The following is a 21407-nucleotide window of genomic DNA, read 5'->3' as shown; positions in this document are numbered from 1 at the left end:
ACGGTAACCGATGTTGATGGATCCGATAAAGCGTGTCGATGTTCGTCAAAAGGATCAAGAATCTCAAATCTTACTTCTTCCTCCGTTTACGGTCGAGTAAATATTCTGAAGAGGAGGCAACAAAGAGGGCAAATATACCGTACCGCGGATGCCTAATCCGCAGAATAAACCGGCTTCTCAAAAGACGAACGAACATTGTGAATACCTCGAGGCGCGCGCGCCGGTGATTCGATACAAAATCCAAATGTTCCGCACGCGAATATATCCGTTTGATGTGCTCTTCGGTGTTCCGGGAATGGGGACGCGGTTGTCGCCAGACCCACGAAAAGACCGAGGCCAACCGCCGATCGCGCAGGGTGCGGACTTTGGTCCGTACAAGCCGCGAGCTTTCGCCGCGGAAAATTGTTCTCGGTAGAAGTGGGAGGGGAGCATATAGGAATACGAAATTGGCGAAATAGCACAGCCCTTCCCCTCCACCCGAAGGCTTGTGAACCACACCGAAAGAGATAAAAGCAAGGATTATCCATCTCGACTCGGGCGTCTGAAGGCGGGACGGACAGGCATCCGAGAAATGCGGGTCCGTCGCTGTTGGATGCTCTCTTGACGTACCTGCCGCACTTACCTCACACCCTGCATGCGACCCGTCGCGCCGTTTCGAGCTCGTGTCTGCAGGGTGGGACAGCGGCGTTGCAGCTTTTCTCGACTCGGATGCGCACGCAGCCGCAGCTTTTGGCCGGCCGCGTGTGAGTGGCGAATTCCGTAGGTACACGACCAGCCGACCTAGACTGCGTCCGTTTCTTGCATAGTTTAGCGGGAAAAAGTACACGTAGACAGCGTATTGAAAAAGAGAGAAAAATAAGAGGAGTGAAGGAAAAAAAATGTTCAGCATAATATTGTAGTTACGCGGATGCATATTCATGAGCGGTGAGGCTCGAGGGGCGGGTACTTCTAGCGTGCGGAGAAGAGCGCGGTCCTCTATCCTCGGGAGTAATGAAAAGGGAAAAAATGAAGGAAAGAGGAATCAAAAAACCTCTCCACCCCCATAGGCCCGGGTGGCTAAGTTATTGACTAATTATACCGATCGCGATGAACCAAATTCCGGATTAGGATCGGAAATATCGCCGGGTGAGGGGGAGACTTTTTTTTTGCCCACTTACACGTATATGTATTGATTAACGCTGGTCGCAGCCGGAGACTCTCGACGCGGTTATGTTGTCAATTAGTTGTTATTATATCAGGGCTCGAATCCTTCCCGCCCTGTCCTCCTCCACCCCGGCGATCCATTATCACCCCTCGTCAATCCCTATAAAAGTCGACTCAGAGGCGGCGCCGCGTCGCGGCGAGGTCGCGAAATTCGTTACTATCGCATCTTGATCTTATCGCGGGGGGGGGGAACCGGGCCGGAATTTCATCGGGCCAGATAGGCGGACCGGGTATTGCTGCACCCCCGCTCTTATAGGAGGTATATTTCACCCCCGACGTACAGCATCCGCGACCTGGACTCCCGTAACCGATACTGCAGGCTACGAACCCGGCACAACGAGGTCTGAATTATCGCGTCAATCCGCTCGGCGAGATACGCCGATGCAGCGGCTGCAACAAACAACGGCAACTGCATGCACGAGACTACGATTTCCGTATTTATTCTTTGCTGTCCCTCTGTTTTTTAACAGCTGCGCGTGTACAAAATGTGGATTTGAGAGGTCAGCGATGGTTTACTTGAACAGACAAATTGATGTTGGAAATTCAGCGGGTACGTACGACGTCGGCGAGTGCAACGGCGCGCGGCATGCATCGCTGATATAACTACCCTGACAAACGGTAATGCGCACTCCGCGGACCGATTAGTAAATCAGGGGATTGAAATTTCCGGATAACCGCGGGTGACGCGGATAATCAATGTCGATTCCAGGAATAATTCCGATAATAAAGAGCTGGTAACAAGGCCCTCGCCCGCGGAACACCGAGAGAGCCTTAATCGAGCGGTAGCAAAGGTTGCCGGTGATTTCCGATTGCCAAAATCTCGCGAATCGATTACAACTGCCACGTGGCTTGAAATGAGTGTTCTAATTATAACCCCAAACCTACTGGTGATATATATATATATATATATATATATATATATATATATATATATATATATGTACGTACACCTGATAATTATCAGGCTGCACCGCGAGCTCGTAACTCGCTTACAATCTAATTTACTTTTTGATTTGTTACTTCGGAATCGGCGCGTTTATCCGGAGATCGCCTCGATTTGGTGCCGAGGATCTTCCGTATCTTCTGGTTAAAACGATTCAAAGTTATAATAATGCGGGAAGAAACTCGAGGATGTTGGTCTCGGCTTTGAGCTCGTTTGCAAGAACTCGAGAGCCCCGCATCTCGGCGCATTGTTCAATAAAGCTCGGACGAGTTCATAACGTTGAAAATCCCGAATACTCATATCAGCGCGTGTTTCTCGCATCCTCCTTGTCATTCTCCTTCGTGAAACACTCCCCGCGAGTATACCGACGCAATATCAGCGCAGGATGACGCCTCGCCCCAACCAACCAGCGGGATAACTTCTCGGCTCCACTATTTGGCTTAATAAGACCGATCGGTGTGACGTACTAGCTACCAGCCGCGACGCCGAATGGCGCCTCAAATCCCTTCCCATTTTGGCAACAGTCTGCACGAGCGAAGGGGGGAAGAATGGGAGAACATTGTGATAAGAAAAACGGATGAATTGAACGAAGGAACTCGTCAAAGAGTCGAACGTTGAATGACGTTCATTTGCGGAAAGATACGTAATTTCTGTTCCAGTAAATTTAACACTAGAGCTACCGGAACAGTCAGAATTACTGGTTGTACAATTTCAATGTGAGATTTTTATTTTACGTTACATTTTTTCCCCGCCATGATGCGATGAATTTCACAACGATAACCAAAGGAGTAGGTGATGTAATAAATATTATTTTTGTTTTATCTACTTCATGTTACATTTTACCGCGGTAGCTCTAGTGTTAGCCGATGTGAGAAAAAGAAGAAAAAAACACCCCAAAGACAACGAATTCCCACGTTGACAATGAATATCAGATATTGCAAGAACTCGAAGAGATTAAGACGAATCTTTTATGGGCAACTTGAGGGTATAATTCAACGGTCTGAAAAGAGGTATTTATTCAGTAAATATTAGGGTTAGTTACCCCCTTTAGGGAATAAAGAGTAAAACAAAGAAGGGAGAGGGAAAATCCCCCCGCTCGGATATTTGCGCACTAACTCAGGCGCGAGACTCTTATTTCGGGGATAGGTAGAAGAGTCTTAAAGCCAAACCTAAATCCCCGATAGATAGGTCGCGGGATACCGTCAGCGAAAAGCACTCGACCGTGTCAACTTTTCTCTAGCCCGAGAACTCTTTGTCTCTCGGACGTCGCGGGGTTGAATCGAGGCAGGGGCGGGAGAGAGATAGAGGAACGACTACGACGAAACAGACAGCCGTAGCAGCTCCCGAGGGGAAAAAGGATTGGAGCACGTAGGTGCGTGCCAGGACTGAAAAGGGCCGGGGATGAAGGGTCGAGGGTCGAGGGTATAAATAAAACATCGGCCCGAACCAGCTGAAGGATTTGCAAATGATTTTCCGGGAGGAAGAAAATCGGCGGGCAATTGATACGGGATGAATCGAGCCCCCGTCCACCCCGATCGCGGGGTGATCTCGGGGATTATAATCACTCTTCATTCCAACTTGAATCTGTAACGAGAGCTGTAAATTTTGAGAGAACAATTCCTTGCGGTCGGGCCTCCAACTGATCCGCACATCTGGTTTCTTCCCCCGCGATTCCCAGACGTTCGCAAAGCTGTTTTAGCGATAGGCCGGAAGTCCCGAGGCCCAAACGAAGGACAACCGAGCTCCGGATTACGCCGATTGGCCGTCGGCCAGCCACCGTAACCTCCGCTCCGCAGGTACCTCCTCGTCTCACCCCGGTAACTGGTGGAGAACCCGAGCGGGGGAACGGCTTCGTAAAATATCCAGAGCATCGTACATCCGTGCGCAGAATGGCGCTGGCCTCTCTTCCGGTGACCGGAAGGGCCGTTTACAAATTTACGACCCCCGCCACCCGATGTGGAATTAGCGTAAATCACGGGAGCAGCCAGCCACCCCCGACCCCTCGCCGTCCGCCTCCTCGCCGATGCTCTTTTCTTCCTTTGCCCTATTCGTTATGAATAATTCCGAATGACGGTAGATTTTTGTTGCATATCGTTGGTACGTTATTCACGAAACAGTGGTGCAAGTACCTAATTATCCAGTGTGATTGTAATTCTCAATTATACGTTTTCTGGTAATTCGAAGAATAATTTATTTGGTTAGTCGGTTACATATTCTCAATTAATTAACCTGTCGACGATGCACCACCACCAAATTATTTCCACAACGGTAATGAAGTGGAATACGAGTGACCGTACGTAACAAGAATAGCGGAACATATTGGATGTTTTTTGTTCCATCTACGAAACTCATTTTCACTTTCTACCCCGGGCGATGTTTTTCAATTATGATAAAAAGTGAAAATAGTCAAAAACTGCTGCTTTGAAAGGACAACTGGAATTTTTTCTCAACATACGAACACCCGTACAAATTGTAACTCACTCTGTTTACACTCGCTCGTGTAGAAATTCGAGGGGAAAGACCTGAGCGTAGATTCGGCCCCAGACGGGACGCGATAGAGCATCGACATTTGCGGATTCGGTGTCGGTGGCCTACGGCCATTGTTTCAGCTGAATTTTCATTACACGATGTTCTTTTTTCGGAGTCGCGTTGTAGCATTAGAAATGATTGCACTGTTTACGAGATCTGAAAAGTTTAGTATCGCAATCCAATTGAGCAAGAGCCGTGCGGCTGCTGTTTAAAATTATTCCCTACACCACTAGAGCCGGGAGGTTGTAAAGCAGTAAAGTACACGACAACATTTACCCTTAAGTGCTGCACTTGTCTGAAACCCCCGCCTAAACGAGGCGATATTCGATTTCGTTCTGTTCCTCCTCACCGCTCGACCTTAGTCGGGGGTGTATTTTTACCGTCCGGAATGAAAGGTTCCCTTCACGCGAAGCCCTCGTTTCGATAATATCGTAATATAATTGCGACAAGAAAGTTGGAGGATTTCCAGCACCCTCTTAACCGCGGGGGATATCGTTAGATGTCGTTTCGCGTCGAGGAGGTTGGGACGGAAACGGTTCGATCGGGGAAAAAATATTTTCACCGGAGAGAAAAGTTATGAGTTTTTGTCCGCGTAGCTGGGTGACGTGAAAGTGAAGAATAAATAGCATTTCGACCCGCAGCTTGGCAGCAGATACGTATTCCGGTGGATCCGAGGACCCAATCAAATCACAATTCGAATCAAAAGTTCTCGAGTAGCAAACTTACTCCGCGAGGCAGTGCCGCGGGAGTGAGTACCTTGAGTGGGCAGAGAAGTACCCGGGAGGAAAAATAAACGCAAGTCCGAGGCAGAAAAGTGGACGAGGAGCCGAGGGGGAGTCGAAAGGTGAAAAGGGGAAAAGGGGAAAGGGGGAAAAAGGGAAAGGGAAAGGGGCGCCGGGAAAACTCCGTCTGGAGATTGCGCGACGAAGGGGTGAAAGGTCAAGAGCACTTCCAAATTCGGCAAGTTGAAATTCATGGCGTTTCGCTGGTCGCCCTACACTTCGTCGTCATTGTCCTTATCTCGGACCCCCAGCAGCAGCTGCCGCACGGCTCGGCTGCTCTCCTCTCCTCGCAGACGACACGGCGCGGCGTTGTTAACTTCAATCAAGAGTTATCGCGTGGTAATTCGAGGAGACCTTGGAGAACTTGACGGGTTAATATCGTCGAAAGGGAATTCAGCTGTCTGTGTGATATCGCACTCGAGCTTCACCTCCGGTTTTTATTATTCGCGTATCGTGTACGCAGCTAGACTGCTCGGGCTAATTGTACGCAAAGACTTTCTTGCAGCAACCAACTAGCGAACCACCCCTGCGGAGAAATATCGTTTTCCATCGTAACGTAAGCCGGCCAGCTTAGCTCGTCTCGTCGAATTTAATGCTTTCGTCGATATATTTGAAATATAAGTTGAGATGGATTCCCAGGAGCGGGGCTCGGTAATCCAGATGCATTTCACTTTCTGGTCGTTTTTTGTATAAAATGTATGTATTTACCTAAACTATATCACGTTAAAACATCGGGAATAAAAAAGATTCTCTTTTAAAACGCTCTGAAAAGAAACTTGAAAGGGTACAACGGCATATGAATCTATCGTAAGGACGCACAAGTGCGATACATCATTTCCTTATTGGCAAATTGGCATCGATTGGCATTTATCATCCGCAGCCTACAGAGTTTTTGCAAGTTGTTTTATCGCGGAGGCCGTCGGTTTGTGCTTGAATCGAGACGCCGCGCGTTTACGCTAGGGTTGAATAGTCGGCGAGAGAAAAACGGAATTCAGAAATGAAAAATTACATCATTAAACCGTCCGAGTCCCCGTTCGATGCCGCGATACAAAATATATCCCGACCCGTTGGATCATCTGCGCGAGTAGATATCTGCACCCTTCTCGATGAGGGGAAAGCCTCTCGGTTGACATTTCTTGGTCAACAAAGCGCGAGGCGAGGCGAGGCGAGACCGAGATGAAGCGAACTGAAGGCGCGAAGGAGACAAGCGAAGGAAAATTACACGGCGATATTCGGCGGCATTCGGGCGGAAATGTCAACGAGGGAAAGCCCGTGGCCTTTCGCCAATCGGGTATATTTGCGAATCGCTGAACCAACCCACCGCACGCCGAGGAAAGCGGAACGGGAACAGCTGCGGAGGTGTTTGTGTAGTTTTTTTTTTTTTTTTTTTTCCGTTCCGTTCTTCCTTATCGCGGAAAAAAGACCCTGTAATACGGCCGAGGCATGGCTTTGAGTAAATTAATAAAAGTAAACAAACAAAAAAAAAAAAAAAGTTTATTATTAGACGCCGGGAATCAGAATGAAAATATTGCCTCTCCTCCCGCGGCCCCGACACCCCCTAAATACACCCGAACCCCACCCACGTCAATTTAATGCTTGCCGAAGACGGCTTAAGGGGATTTACCAAGTTTTACTGAGAAAGCTGCTACCTACGTATTACAACCAACTTTGATGATGGAAAACGCGATTACGATCCCGACTGCAAAGAATATTAATAACCGATACGAGTGGCCTTAATTATTCACGCTTCTGAATACCTGTGTCGCGTATGTATTCACTTATATCGTTCAATGAAATTGTGAAAATAAACGATGCACACGTACGTGCATACATCCAGTCCTCGCATCGACCTTTACGTCAGCCCGAGCTGCACTCTTTCGCGGGCTATGAAAATGTATAACTCATTCGGAATATAAAATATGATCACCGGGAGAAGAATGTCGGCGAAGAGATCATTTCCACCCGCGGCTCTTTGGTACGTTGCAAGGGGTGGCGGCGGCGGCAGCTCAGAAGCGAGATGAACCTCCCTGCACGTAGATATAATATATATATATATATATATATATATATATACCTATATATATTACGAGATAAAAAGTTTCGTTTGTGCCAAGTTAGAATCAACAAAGTTTTTTTTTTTTCTTTTTTTTTTCTTTCCTTTTCTTCTGCTTAAAAATCCATCCATCTTTTGAGAAGCCGCAGAACACTGCAGGGGCTCAAGCTCAAAGAGCCGACTGGAGTTCTCCGCGTCGTGGCGTCTTCAGAACGCATTATCAAATCGTTTGTCTCCGTCAAAGTGACTCTGTCAGTCAAGTCGCTCAGTCATCCGATGATTTACTCCCATACTCTCCGGCATCGTCGTTATTATAACTCGAGGCCTGCCATTTGGCGCGTGGGAAAAATCGGACAGTTATTTTCCCCAACATCCATAACCTAGCTGCCTGCAACAGTCGCGAGGGGCGGAGGTTTCGAGCCTCGGCTAAAAGATTTCCCTTGTTTTTATTCCCACTCTGCGGTATTGCCGACCACCGTCTGGGAGAGAACCAATGGTGTTTCTCCGCAGACGGTTGACATACGACGCAACCTTTTTCCGCTATAAAACAGGAAATACAGATGCTGCGCTAAGGTGTGGTGTGTTTATTTGTCGGAATTGCAGTTCCTCGTTCTGGGGCTAGCTGCAGCCAAGCCGAGCTTAAAGTTTCTTGCCCCCGGTTAGAACCGCGGGGCGATAAGAAGGAAAAGATGATTTTCCACTCCGAAGGCAAGGTATTAGCTGTAGATAATTGGTTCTCTAACAACCGATGAAGATAGCGGAAGAATGGTTTCCATCTCGGCACCCCCGAGCATACACCAGCATCCCACCGGCTTCGGCTCCCTAATCGATTGGTACACTAATAAGATTCACCCCCCTCCCCTTCCCCTTCATCACCCCAGCCCGCCGCCCTTCAGTTTCGATCGGTAATTGCCTCGGAACCTTGGAATCAACAGTTAGGCCGGAATCCGCGGGGCCTCTGCTTGCCTGCCACCTGACTAGATACGCTATTTGCACGGAGAAACAGGCATCGAAAGCACGTCGACTTCCGCTTGTCCAGCTGATGTTCGTCGATAAGTACACCGCCACTTTAAATATCCACAATACTGACCTGAGGATGGAAATGATGAAGAGGAGAAATTTTGACGTGTAAAACTTTGGTCTTGTATCTTTCAAAGAATGATCATTTTTTTATAACGCCGTTTGCTCTTTTCCCGTTCGTTCTACTCGATAGCAGAACGCTCTAACCGCCGCATAGCTTGATCATTTTTTCCACCAGCCAGGGTGAGTTTGCTCTATATCCTCTTAAGCGAATTATACTCGGAGCCGATAGACGCTGTTGGTATACGATGGCAATTCAATTTACGATTCGCATGTTTTGATCAACCGAAGCAAAGCGTTTCCACGTTTACTCCCGTCGTGAAAATTCCCGATAATCGATCTGTACAGGAACGCGTACATCGTAGGTACAATCCGCACGACGAACAAGTTGTTACAAATGTTGAGATTATTAATGGCAATTTTGCCAACAGCAATAAGAAAGAGATGCGCATCTAAATGATTGCGGTCGAATAATCCTCAGCACGATCAATGCTCTTCTTTCTACACGCAGTCATTGTATTCCACGATGAAATCACAATGGTTACAAATTTGTTGCCGATAACAAAGCCGTATCTCTGCATTTTGCAATACCTCGTTACATAATGGCCGGTAATCTCTAGACGGAACGAATGGTTAGGTAGTTTTGGGAAAAGGGTATACGAGATGGGAGATGCATGTAGAGTGTCGCCGTTTAATCTTTCGCGAAGAATTTAAGAGACGTATAGTCCGTGCCGCTTTCGGGGTGTTTCGGCGCTGTCGCAGATTTATGACTCGATAAATCTCCGGGATCTCGATTGTGCGTATAGGTGCATGCATATATGCATGCGTCTACGTACCTTATACCCGCTTCGGCGGAGAGCAAGGCTTGAAGATTGAATTTGTTTTCTTTCCAGGAGACACGAGGGTTCGCAGGGCGTCAGCGCGGTTAACATCTCGAAGATCCTTGACTCCTTCTCGGTCAATTACGACAAAAGAGTAAGGCCGAACTACGGAGGTAAGTCAACGCTTCCGCCACTTGCAGCCTCCCCACCCGGCACTGCCACCCGCACCCCGACGCCCCGTACACACCCTATCATCTTGCTAATTTCATTCGCGGCTGCCTCGGGGCCCGGACGCAGTGCCTCCGAGTAGAACGAGAGATACGCGAGGCATCGCCGTTCTCGGGGTAATTAACCATACCCTAATAGACCGTAAGGTGGATCCGTTTCATTAGGAGGCGCCAACCTGTCTGCTCAAAATCCTCCGCGTCGCGGACCCTCGCCCTCTCCATCGATTCGTTGCTTTCCTCGAGCGAGGAGGAAAATCTCCGAGAGGGGAGAAAAAACGTCCCGTTTTATACCGCCCCGTAACTGCGTTCGAGCCTTCGAGGCGGCCAGCCATCGCTGACCAATTTAACCTGGACCACGCGTCGGAATGTAGAGAAGAAACTAAAGAACAAACCAGGAAGTAACGAGTCGGCCGTAAACGAACGACTTCTTGCCTCACGGAGTTTAGTTGCTCCATTTTCTTCTAATTTGTAAGGGGATGCCCGATGTTCGATGAGAAATATAACTATCGAGGGTCGATATTTTTTATTTACAGCCAATTGACTATGGTTACTCGGAAACCGTTTGACCTATTGATTCGAGATTCTGATCATCGCATAAGATGTCGGCACGATTATCGACCCTCTGGTAGGGTGACGATTTTTTATTTATCAAAATTACTGTTAAGATGAACACATCGGACACCTATTTTTCCAACCCAAAATTTCAAGATCTCTCATTTCAAATCGAACAGTTTGGATATCCCCTTGAACAACCGCGGGGTGCTTTTAGGCGTATCGTTAAATGGACATCATTGATAGTTTTCACCCTCGCGGTAGGAAGGAAGGAAGTCAATTTGCGATGGAACAGGTTTCGCTAGCTTTAAGATCGAATTACCACCGAAAGAGTCGAGGAGTTACACTATGCGGCAGGGCGTAGACCGGAATCCCATCGCGGTTTGAAAGCATTTGCGGTTCGCCCACTAATTGTCTCGTTAAAGTGCAAAACACATACAAAATCGAGGAGAATCTCTCCGCGGTTCGCGAACGCTTTCAAAGACTGCAGCATCGCAATCTTGCAAGTAGTCCTGCTCAAATGCACCTCGGCAAGTACGGCTCGCTAAGAAAATCGGCACAACCGATTAACCGAACATCTACTAAGTATTCCCTATGCGGTGGATGATGGCTAAGCTAGCAATAGCCGAATAGATTCTTAAAACAAAGCGAGAGCGCGACTTTGGGACGACCGCTCTGGTCTGCAGGGGTTCGCGAATCCAGGGAATGACCTCCGCGAATCTCCGGTGCCTTCGATCCGTTTTTGCCTCGCGCCACGTGACGTCACTGCAGCCTCAGATGCCTGCTTTCGACCTTCCGACTGGCCAGCACACTCGTGATTCTGTCCCATCCTCAACTTTTATCATTTCTATGGGTACAAAACTACGCAGAACGGTACGAGACGAGAATATGTAGCAACTTCGACTCGTCTTCCATTCGCCTCTTATAAACTTTGCCCGCATTTTATTAATTTCAGGCAGTGTCTGAGACTAGTCCTTGCATTGTATTCGGGTATGGCTAGCCAGATCTAATAAATTATCTTATACCGTATAGTATACCAGCGATGGATCTTAATTGCTTGTCATTTAAGTAAAGTGCAATTAATAATTATGGATATTTTCACCGGTGATGAGAATTTGCACACGTCAAAGGTTGTTGATCATTCTGCATTTACGACCGTAGACGATACTGCGCAAGGGATACGTAATTCAATTGAAAGAAGTATACAGATTGACTGTCATAAATATTAGGAGCAAGTCAGAAATACGGGTATCTCCGAACGGTATCCTTTGTCTCCCGGGAAAAGAGACTGCAGCCAGCGCTTTCATAGCCATCAAGATAACACACGATAACGCGTTAGAATTCATCGGACAACTCGCCTGTAAACCGCACGAATAGAATTTTATATCAACATACGATGGACTAAAAGACGAACCTTTTCGAGTGATCAGGTCTATTCTTAACTCTGTTACACATCCGCGAATCTCGAAAGGGAAAAAAAAATAATAATAAAAACTTGTACCAGTCGAATAAATTACCGCACTCAAATTTATCCCGGGACATACTCGGAGACCGAACTCCTACTAAACAAATAGCTGCCTGAAATAAGGTGGCACTGATGTTCCGTATGCACCGAAGACAGTGGAGAGAGTACAAAGCGGCAGTGAAAACTTTCCTCGAATCACGTTGCAAGATCATCGGTCAGTCGATCTTGGGCATCCCTGCAACCAGTGACACTTCGGTGCAAAAGGAACACCAGCGACGCTAGTGGTACTAAAAATAAACCTAACGTGTACGATGACTGTGACAAGTTTCGTGATTTTTCCTGCCGTGAAGCCTGGTCTTGATACGATTATAAAAAATCGTCTCTGAACCAACAGCGATCGTGTTTACTCCGGGATTATGCAGAGTTTTTGAATTCTAGCTTCGGTGGGTGAGCACTTGGCTATGACTGCGCTGGAGAGGCATGGGAGGGGGGCATCCGGTTGACATCGCAGAGTCCTGTCGGGTCGGCTATGTTTTCGTAGGTAGCGTCACGGAAGGCAAATTTTCGGTACGCGTCGTGCAGGGCGGGGCTGAAGTTCGGGTGAGCTCGGATCAATGTTGGCGCGGGTTGCTACGGGTTGCCACGGGTTACCCACCGTTAACAGCATCCATGGTCCCGACGCCCCTGACGCTTCGGCGTGGCTTCGACTCCCGCGAGGCGCGAACCCGGAACCCGAACCCAAACCCGTCCCGTTCTTTCGAACGATCCCGATGCCGGGCAGCCGGATTCCAGAATCCCGCGCGCGACGAATCGAAGACCCGAAGATCTTCTTCAGGGCGAAATGTGTCGGGAGTTGTTCACCGCCTCGTTCGAGGGCCGGAAACGTCCGGCTAAAATGGGCGCGATTAAGATTCGTCGGAGATATTCCGGGGCCCTTAATTCGTTGGGCACGAAGAGCGCATGTTTACAACGGACCGAAACGGTACCGGCGACAAGGACGAGGGGAAACGTTTCTCTCCCCCGAATCGTTCCTGAGCCGGTGTTACGATTGCTCTGAGCATTCCATTCGCGAAAGCTGTAAACCGGCCTTAAGGCTTCGAGATCGGACTCGCTCCGAACCGATTCTCCCTTGCGAGACGTTAAGTATGGGTAGGTGGATAAGACGCCGGGGATCGTTGGACGAGTGGCGGGTGCTGCTCACGTTCGTATCGCGTAAGCTTACTTGTCTGCCGAGACGTGAATGATTCAATTACAATTGTACGTCGTTCCCCAGGGTTCCCCTCACTTAATCCGTCAATAACAGAGCCGTTAACTATTCCGTTGCAGACTTTTATCCCTCGGCGCGCGTGTATAAAACTCAACTGGCGCGTAAACTTTCGCGACGATTACGACGCGGACCGGCAGCGGGTTGATTTTAATTTTTTATACACCTATCCGAATAGAGTAGTCGCTGTGTGTGTGGAGTATCGCGCTTTGGTATCGATCGACTCCTCGGCGAACGAGCGCAAAGATACTCCATCTAATTAAAAACTATGCATATAAACGTGTTTTAAACAAACATTTGAACGAACAAACCGGCGCTTGACATATTCCCGGAATCACAAGTTTCTATGTGAACTGCAATCGTTACCGGACTCAACAATTTGGACAAGGCTGTAAACAAGATGTAAAAAAAAGATGAAAAAGAAAAAACAGCAAACTCCGAAATGCTTGTACAGCGTATTCGTTAGTTTTAATAGCGATTCACGTGCCGCGTACAGCAGCAACACGGTGTAACAACACGTATAGTACCTACTCTGCGTAAAATGTAACAACTGACCCTTTATCACGCAGCAATTGTTGCCATTGTGGCTTGCAGCGCGACAATTCCGTCCAATTCCACCGACACATACGACTTCGAACAATGTCCACGAGATTGACTTTCGAGCCATGTACTGCAGGCATTGAAGACACAAACGTCCGAGCAACAACTACGCCCAATGGTTCACTAATCGGCGATATCCATGCTAGTCTTCGACAATTCAAGAAATAGGGAAAATCTGATCAAAGAGTGTTTGCATTTATTGTGCTGTCCAGTGAATAATGGTACTGGGACATGCGGTTGGACTGCGCGTGGTCTGCGAAGCGAGAACGGAACGCGTGCATCTTGAATTCACACGGGGCGTCTAGTGACGTTGATTTGATAGATGTCTGTTGTTCCTTACCTTGCGGACGACGGTGAGGCTTGTAGTAGAAATTACGAGTCCCCCGCGAAGCGTTCGTCAGCGCGAAATCGAGCCGTCCTGAAACGGAGATAAAGAAATATTACTCACAGGGCGTGTTGCAGCAGCGAATCGTGGTTTATGGGGTTAGTTCGTCGTTCGTCGCGCCTGCCACGCGGTTAGAAGTGACACTTGTGAGTGCCTAATGAAGACGAACAGGGATCGAGTCTCGAATGATTGTCAGCTCGAGCTCTGAGCACCCGTCGCTAGTTCTTCCGACGATCGAGAATAGCTCCATTAAAAATCCGTCTCGCGGACTTGGTACAGAGAGTACAAACATCAATGTGGCAAAAAATTCGCCAATCCGGTACGTCGGATCTAGCATGATTCTCTAGATCGTATTGCGGAAAAAGCGCGACTCGCGGCAGCGTCGCGAAATGACCGCTGATATACTGCCTCCGTTATTGGCTGGGACGTGATTGATACGAATACATTTCGCATTTGCGAAGCCACGCGTGCCATCAGGGACTCTGGCCGCCTGCATCGAGTTGCACCGAACGACGCGGAAGCCCGTCAATCCCAATACTCGTCCGCTCTGGACGATCGTTTGGCAGTGCAAAAAGAGCAAAATGAAAATTGCGAGCCCGTTTTGCCTGTCCAGAATTATGAACGCGAATCGCTGCGAACGCGGTTGTAGATGTCAGATATTGAGGCGGAAAAGAGATCGTCGGGTTACCATTTTGCACTGTTGATATCTGCACCTTATTTCGACTGATGCCGACTTCGTGATTAATTCTAAATGAAGAAGAAAGAATAATTGTTCTCACAAATGTGTACAACACACGTCTAAATTGTGTGTACGGGGAAAGTTTCGACCTAGGTAATCTACAGGGGTAGTTAGACGCGTTATGTTTTAAGAAAATGAATGTACGTATTATTCTAACATATTTTCAGCACATTGTGTAACGGACTGAAACCCGTACCCGAAATCCCTCATACAGCCAATATCAACTTATCACCATAAATATACTTGCAAATTCACAATTATAGATAGAATGTTACCGCCATCGGCCGAATCGGCCGTCTCAGTTACCAAACCTTAATTTCAGGTCCTCCCGTCGAAGTTGGCGTGACCATGTACGTCTTGAGCATCAGCTCGCTATCCGAAGTGAAAATGGTACTACTTAGGACTTATCAAGTCAATTCACCCAATCAGTATTATCAGTAATAATCACACTTATTATTTGTCATTGAATCCATTGAAACCAAGCAACCATTTAGTGTTCGTTAAACAATATAACTATCGCTAATCTCTCACACACCAGCCCTACGTCTGTGTATGTACACACACACACATATATATATATACATATATACATATGTATATGCATAAGTATATATGTATACCCAGCGTATCCGTAGGTATTTTCATACAGAGCTGCGGAGGAATCAACGCTGCCATATTGATGCGCGACGCGCTAACAAATAAGTATATACCTACATGCATGCGTTATTTGGGTTGCATGCGACGTCGCCGTTCTTACGCGTTACGTGCAGTATTGTTTCTCACATATGTAAAGTCACACTTTGGGTTTGTACCCAGAGTACCGAAGAATTTTCAAGCATCCTGCAGCAGCTGGATGGGGTGGAATTCGCTGTCCTTCCCCTCACCGTATTCGACAAGGCAGTAAAACGAAGTGCAATCCATCTAACTCATGCGTATCGATTGCCCCGTGAAATCTTGACTTGATCCTCGTCCGCCGCGTATGAAAATCCTTGCTCAACGTATCAACTCGCGAACCCTCCTGGGTGTTGTATGAAAAATTTGGATCCACCAGTTTGGTCGCCTTATATTTTTTGGTACTTATCACGTATCGGTACGAACTATGCAATTTGATTGTCGAAGTCGCGTCGTCACGACATGATGCAAGGAAGTTTTGAAGTGGCGGAATCCACTTTTTTTTGCTGACAAAAAAAGCTTTCGTTTTTAAGCAATCGTCTGATCGCGTGTACCGCAGCGACGTTCGAATATACCAAGTAAAAATCCAGGAGAGATCGCGATATCGTTGATACAATGACACGCTCGCCGCTCGCGTCGGGGGTCGAGATCCCCTTCGAGATCCAGACTCCCACGAAATACGGATCATCCCCGATTAAGGTTGTCTTGTTTGTGGTGCGTCCTTAGAGCGCTAGAAGGCCCTTATGTGGCTTAGCCACCGCATGCATTTACTTCATATACTGACTCACACAAAACCTATTAAGAATTAAAATTGAATACCTCATACATACGTGCATCTTATACATATCATATACTTATTATTCGAGTGGAAGACTTTTTTCCGCACAATCAAAAAAAAAAAGAGGAATACATATCATTCGTACGGTTTTGGAAGTACGTGAATATATATAATATATATACATGCACGTATAGAATAATTACCCGTACGGTGATTTGAGAATGGTATCTTCTTTTTTCATTTTTGTCAATTATACAATGCCCAGAATAACGACTGTATAACGCATCATATCGATGCCGGTTTTGATTTGACATTTTCTTTTTCTCCCAACATTTTCTGTTACGATCGAAAAACTAATACGAGCTTGATTTTTTGAGCTCGAATCACACGCGCGGCCCACAAAAATTTTTCCGACAATTCGGTGACACATCTAGTTACGCGTATTATATCAATACCTGATGCAATATTTTTTTATTGTCTGCGGTGAAATGAGAAACTTAGTCGGTAAAAATCGCGCGTGTGGTTACGAGCGGCGTGTGTGTGTGTGTGAGTGAGAAGTTGATTAGCGCCTTGAATGTCCTGATCACGTCACCCGTGAATCGTACGTAGCATACATTTAAACATACATATTACATACATCACACTCGTACTATATATATTATTTATACACACACATATATATTACATATAATATACATCCCATTAGACGCTAGCTGCTATGCCGCGGCTGCAGAGATGGGCTGCCCGCTGCCATCACTGATAATTTGACCGTATTTCTGATTGCAATTTTTTTCCTTCACGACAATATATGAATACACGATGTGAATGCAACGACCCTCTAACCATCGTACGTTTTAAACGGGAAAAAATAAAAAAAAAAATTGGATCACGATGAATATTAGTGTATGCATATAGGGAAAGACGAAAAGCCAAAGAATTGAAAAGAAAGAAATAGATACGATGCGATAGAAAAAAAAATGAAATTTTTTAAGTGCAGCGCCGTTTCGCCGCTGCCAAATTGATCGGTCCTAAGGCAACGTCACTTGACGCGTGGCTCTGATCAAAATGTGGTTTTTCCAGCTTGGAAAGCAACGAAGACAACGAGTCCTGTTGATTTGGTTCCGTGCAGGGTGTGAGCTTTCTTCGGCGTTAAAGTAACTTTGTCTCTGTCAGCTGTGTCAGCAAGTGAACCGCGCGCGAATTTCTTTTCATTCGGAATATTTTTTCTGACACCTGTTTCTTCTTTTTTCTCACCCCCCACCATCACTTTTCTTTTATCGCTCTCTCTTTTCCCTCACCAACTCACTCCAAGTGTCGTATTTTCGTCCGAATGAATCGACGAATAAACTTTTGTTTTTTGTCGAGGTGTCTTTTGCATACAATATAGAACATTTTTTACTCACAATCAAAGAGCGTCAAAGTGGCACGTACGTCACGCTTCTCACGACGCATGGCGATGGCTATCAGCGACAGAGGCAAGGGACCCGCATTATAACGTTGGGAATAATGATACGTAGTCGAGAATCAGAACGACAAAGTCGGTTGGTTTTGTTGATTACAGGTCCGCCCGTGGAGGTCGGCGTCACCATGTATGTCCTCAGCATCAGCTCCGTGTCCGAAGTGTTGATGGTACAGTGCCTATCTCACGAATCTCACTTCATAAAGCTCACTCTCTCTCTCTCTCTCTCTCTCCATATATATGTATATATATATATATATATATATATATATATATATATATACACACACACATATATGTATCTCTTTTTCTTCATCTGTCTCTCTCTACCTCTCTGTTTACGATCCCCCCGCCCTATTTCTTCACCGTTCTATCCAATTCTCCTCGTCCTCATCCGGTCTTTACAACTTTCCTCTTCTCTGTCGATATCTCTCTTATACTTCTCACCCTCAATCTCTCTCTCTCTCTCTTTCTCTCTTTCTCTCTCTTCTCTGTCTTTCAGTATGGCTGCCTGCCTGTATATATCTCAATTTTCTCCCCCCTCCCCACCAGGCCGTCCAAAACACCACGACTAATGTCTGCCCAACATTCCGTTCGTTTATTGCTCCACACTATACCTAACGCGAGAAATATCAAACGGGGGACAAACGCTCGTCGTACATACATCTCGCCTCGAGTAATATACCAGGAACCGGCTCTTTAGTCGACAAACCTTTATCGCGAACGCGCCTCGGGACACGGCGCGTATCAGAGACGGGGTAAATAAATGATCGATCTGATCATCCGGAACATCCGTGGTACGGAGGAGGGTAAGCGTACGAACGTCTCTTGTCCAGCATTCGGCGATCCCCTGTGAATTTAGCGCGATCCCTCTGCTTCGAGCCCACGCGCGTGACCCCCTTCTTCTCTATCTCTCTCTCCATCTCTCTCTGTCTCTGTCTCTCACTCCTTTTCGCTAACCTCTCAAGCATCCACGCGACTTCTCCCGTTCCGTCCTGCACGTCACCCTCCGGTACGTCACCGGATAGCCCATCAAACTCATTCAACCGCGCCCCGACGATCGACCGTTCGTCGCCCCCTCCCAACCCACCGACAAGTCCTCCTAAGTCGCCATCCCCGCGGATGCTGGAAGAGGCCTTCTTCGCCGCTGCGACCCCGTTTCGTTGAATAAATTCGGCTCGGTATTATTTCATTGATATAACTCCTCCTCCGTCTGTGCCGAGGGTTGCACGAATCGAAAACAGCCACCCGTAAGAATAAGGAAGAGACCGGGGCGGCTGCGTTTTCCTCGAGAGATTTAATCGCGGTACTTGACGTGGCGGATTTCTCGCTTCCTGTAATATCTATACGTATGCATACACAGCTGTATATATATACATACGTATATGCCGTGTTCCCAGTGCCGGCGCCAGCCGAGTATACATATATAATGTAGAGTTCAAGTCACGCGGCACGCTTTTTCAAAACTCGTTTCGGCCCCCAGCCTTCCCCTTCCGTTCTCTCTACTCTTTTATTCATGTAGTCCTTCTTGACATTTGTCGTCTGTCATCGGGTGCTCAGAGAATTTCGCAACCTTATACTCTCAGGCTCCTCACTCGCTCCGATCACTCCGACAACCCCCGAGCCCTTTATCACGACCAATCAGCCCCCCGTTTCCCAATCACCAACGCGACCAGCCTCGCATCACTCCTCACGTCTTCACATCAGCGATCAGGCCGCACCAAGGTCGAGGAAGTATCGCGGTCCATATTTCACGACGGAGTGCAAATTATTCCCAGCTCCCGCTTTCCGCGATGATACTTTCGCCCGAGCTTTCGAATCGAGCGCATCTTGTACAGTATCGACTCGGCAAGCTTGCGGGTAGGTAGGTATACCTTACGATCTTACATGACGTACAAGGAGCGGGACGCGACGACGAGGACGAATCACCTTCTTCGACTCGGTGAGGCCTGGTCGCCCTGAGGATTAAATATCTCTCCGTGTATGTTGGCAGAAAACACTGGTGGCCTACTGACTGTTTTTTCGTTTTTTTTATAGCTCGTCACAGCTGTTTGGTTGGCTGAACTGTTACAAGGGAACCTTGATACGTTCCGCAGTCCGCAAGACCTTGACACCTCGTTATGATTGATTCGTTTAAAGATTGCGATGTTCCGTTGCATGGCCCCACCCGCTGAGTTCGGCCCTGCCGTGATTCGACGCATTCGACAAAAGAGATGGAAAATGAAAAAGGTTTATCCTATCGTCAGACCTGATCTATCACCGATTTAACAATGTGTCGGTTCTCACAGAGAAACGTTGAAAAGTTCGGTTCGCGCAGACGAAGATGACGGGCCGGGCTTTGCAGGCCAAAAAATATTGTATATTACAACAAGACACGTATATACATATTTGTACATACATGTATACACCCACGTAAATTTGCGTGGGTATATACATATATATATATGTATACTTTTTTTCGAAATATATACATACATATCCGAGATGGTATGTATATATATATATAAAAACAAAACATTGTGTATTATATTATATTTCTGTAGTACTTGAACATATAATAATCGTTCCGTTTTGTACATTCAGCTTCAAGACGAAGCAAACGTGAAATTTCATCGGCGTAAATGTTCGTATGTTGGGAAATTTTTTCACCGAGGGTTAGTTAATATCTCGCGATGAAATGATACTCGATGGATAAGAAATGCAATCCTCGGTGAAAAGAAATTGGCGGCAGAACAGAACTCGTTTGATTTTTTAAAAATTTTTTCGATTCGTTTTTACCTGTCGAATTCGATCGCAGAATTTTCGAGCTCGACTTTGCAGGTGAATGTTTCGGTGATCGAGTCATAAATTGGTCTCGCGTTCCAACTTTCAAGTTTGGAACTGAATGTATAAGACTGGACCCCAGGTGTTGAGCCCTGTGCGGAAACCAAATCAAGTCGACACTGTCACCTGGGACGTGACTCGCGAATTCACCCAAACCACCCCAACCTCAGAATCGGTCTTGTCAAATCAAGCCGTCGTTCCTCGTCCCGATTTTATTCCTCGCATCGAATCGAATCCCGACCGCAACGCTCCTCGGCCAACGAAACCAGCTTCTTCGCTTCTACATCCGTCGTAAAGATTGCGGATCATAGACGTTTGCAGTCCAAAACTTGATCCGCATGGCCGATTCTTTCCTCGGTCGGAATTGCCAAGTATTTTTTTGCCTCGCCGACGAGAGGAAACAGGTGAAAATGATCCCAACATTTGACGAGCGCCAAGTACGATTTTTAACGGGGACGGTGAATTTTTGAAACGAATGCCTCTAAAAACTTTCTTTTTCACCTTCTTTGGATATTTCAGCCTGGCGTAGTTGGCCGTGGAATCCCCGGCGGCGAAATCTCTCCGCTCCCTTTCCGAAATGATGAAAAAAATGACATACTGATAAAAGTGCGTGCCCTTCGAGCACGGGTCAAACGACTCCAAAGTATCTCGTACAGCGATGCGATGTCAAAATAAATCTATCATTGTCAGTGTGTGCAGTGCGCTTCAGGTCGCTGCCGCGTCATCTGTGTGCTTGTATGGAATGACACCTAAGTGTTTGTATAACGAGTCGAGCTCTGAATTGACGCGGGTAAAGCGCTGTGTTTGCGGCGCTGCCCCCTCTTCCATCTTTATTATACGAAGTACATACGCGGCACAAAAGCTCGCCGGAATAAATTGATAGCTCCGCTATTTCTGCTCACTTCACCACCTGCGTAACATGCTACTTCTCTTATCATTATCAAGTTCATTATCCTCGATGGTTTCCTCTGTTTCTTTCTTTCGAGTTTTCTCTTGCCGAGGGTTAAAGCGGTCACATATCAGAGCCAAACC

At 47.0% G+C, this 21407-nt stretch overlaps 1 protein-coding gene across 6 annotated transcripts in view; it reads left to right on the top strand.

Moving 5' to 3' along the window:
• Rdl (Resistant to dieldrin) overlaps positions 1–21407 on the top strand; it is an 84455-nt gene that overhangs the window by 25734 nt on the left and 37314 nt on the right. For 4 of the 6 annotated variants that reach the window (XM_046610342.2, XM_046610339.2, XM_046610337.2 and 1 more), the window contains exons 2-3: positions 9484–9584; positions 14966–15033. In XM_046610342.2, coding sequence (XP_046466298.1) covers positions 9484–9584; positions 14966–15033 — 169 coding nt within the window. Of the gene's footprint in view, positions 1–9483; positions 9585–14965; positions 15034–17654; positions 17723–21407 lie in introns of all 6 variants that reach the window. The other 2 variants (XM_046610343.2, XM_046610341.2) reach the window with 1 other exon arrangement.

Source organism: Neodiprion pinetum, chromosome 2 (assembly GCF_021155775.2).
Source record: "Neodiprion pinetum isolate iyNeoPine1 chromosome 2, iyNeoPine1.2, whole genome shotgun sequence".
Lineage (NCBI taxonomy): Eukaryota > Metazoa > Arthropoda > Insecta > Hymenoptera > Diprionidae > Neodiprion > Neodiprion pinetum.
This window is presented reverse-complemented; position numbering and strand designations above follow the sequence as displayed.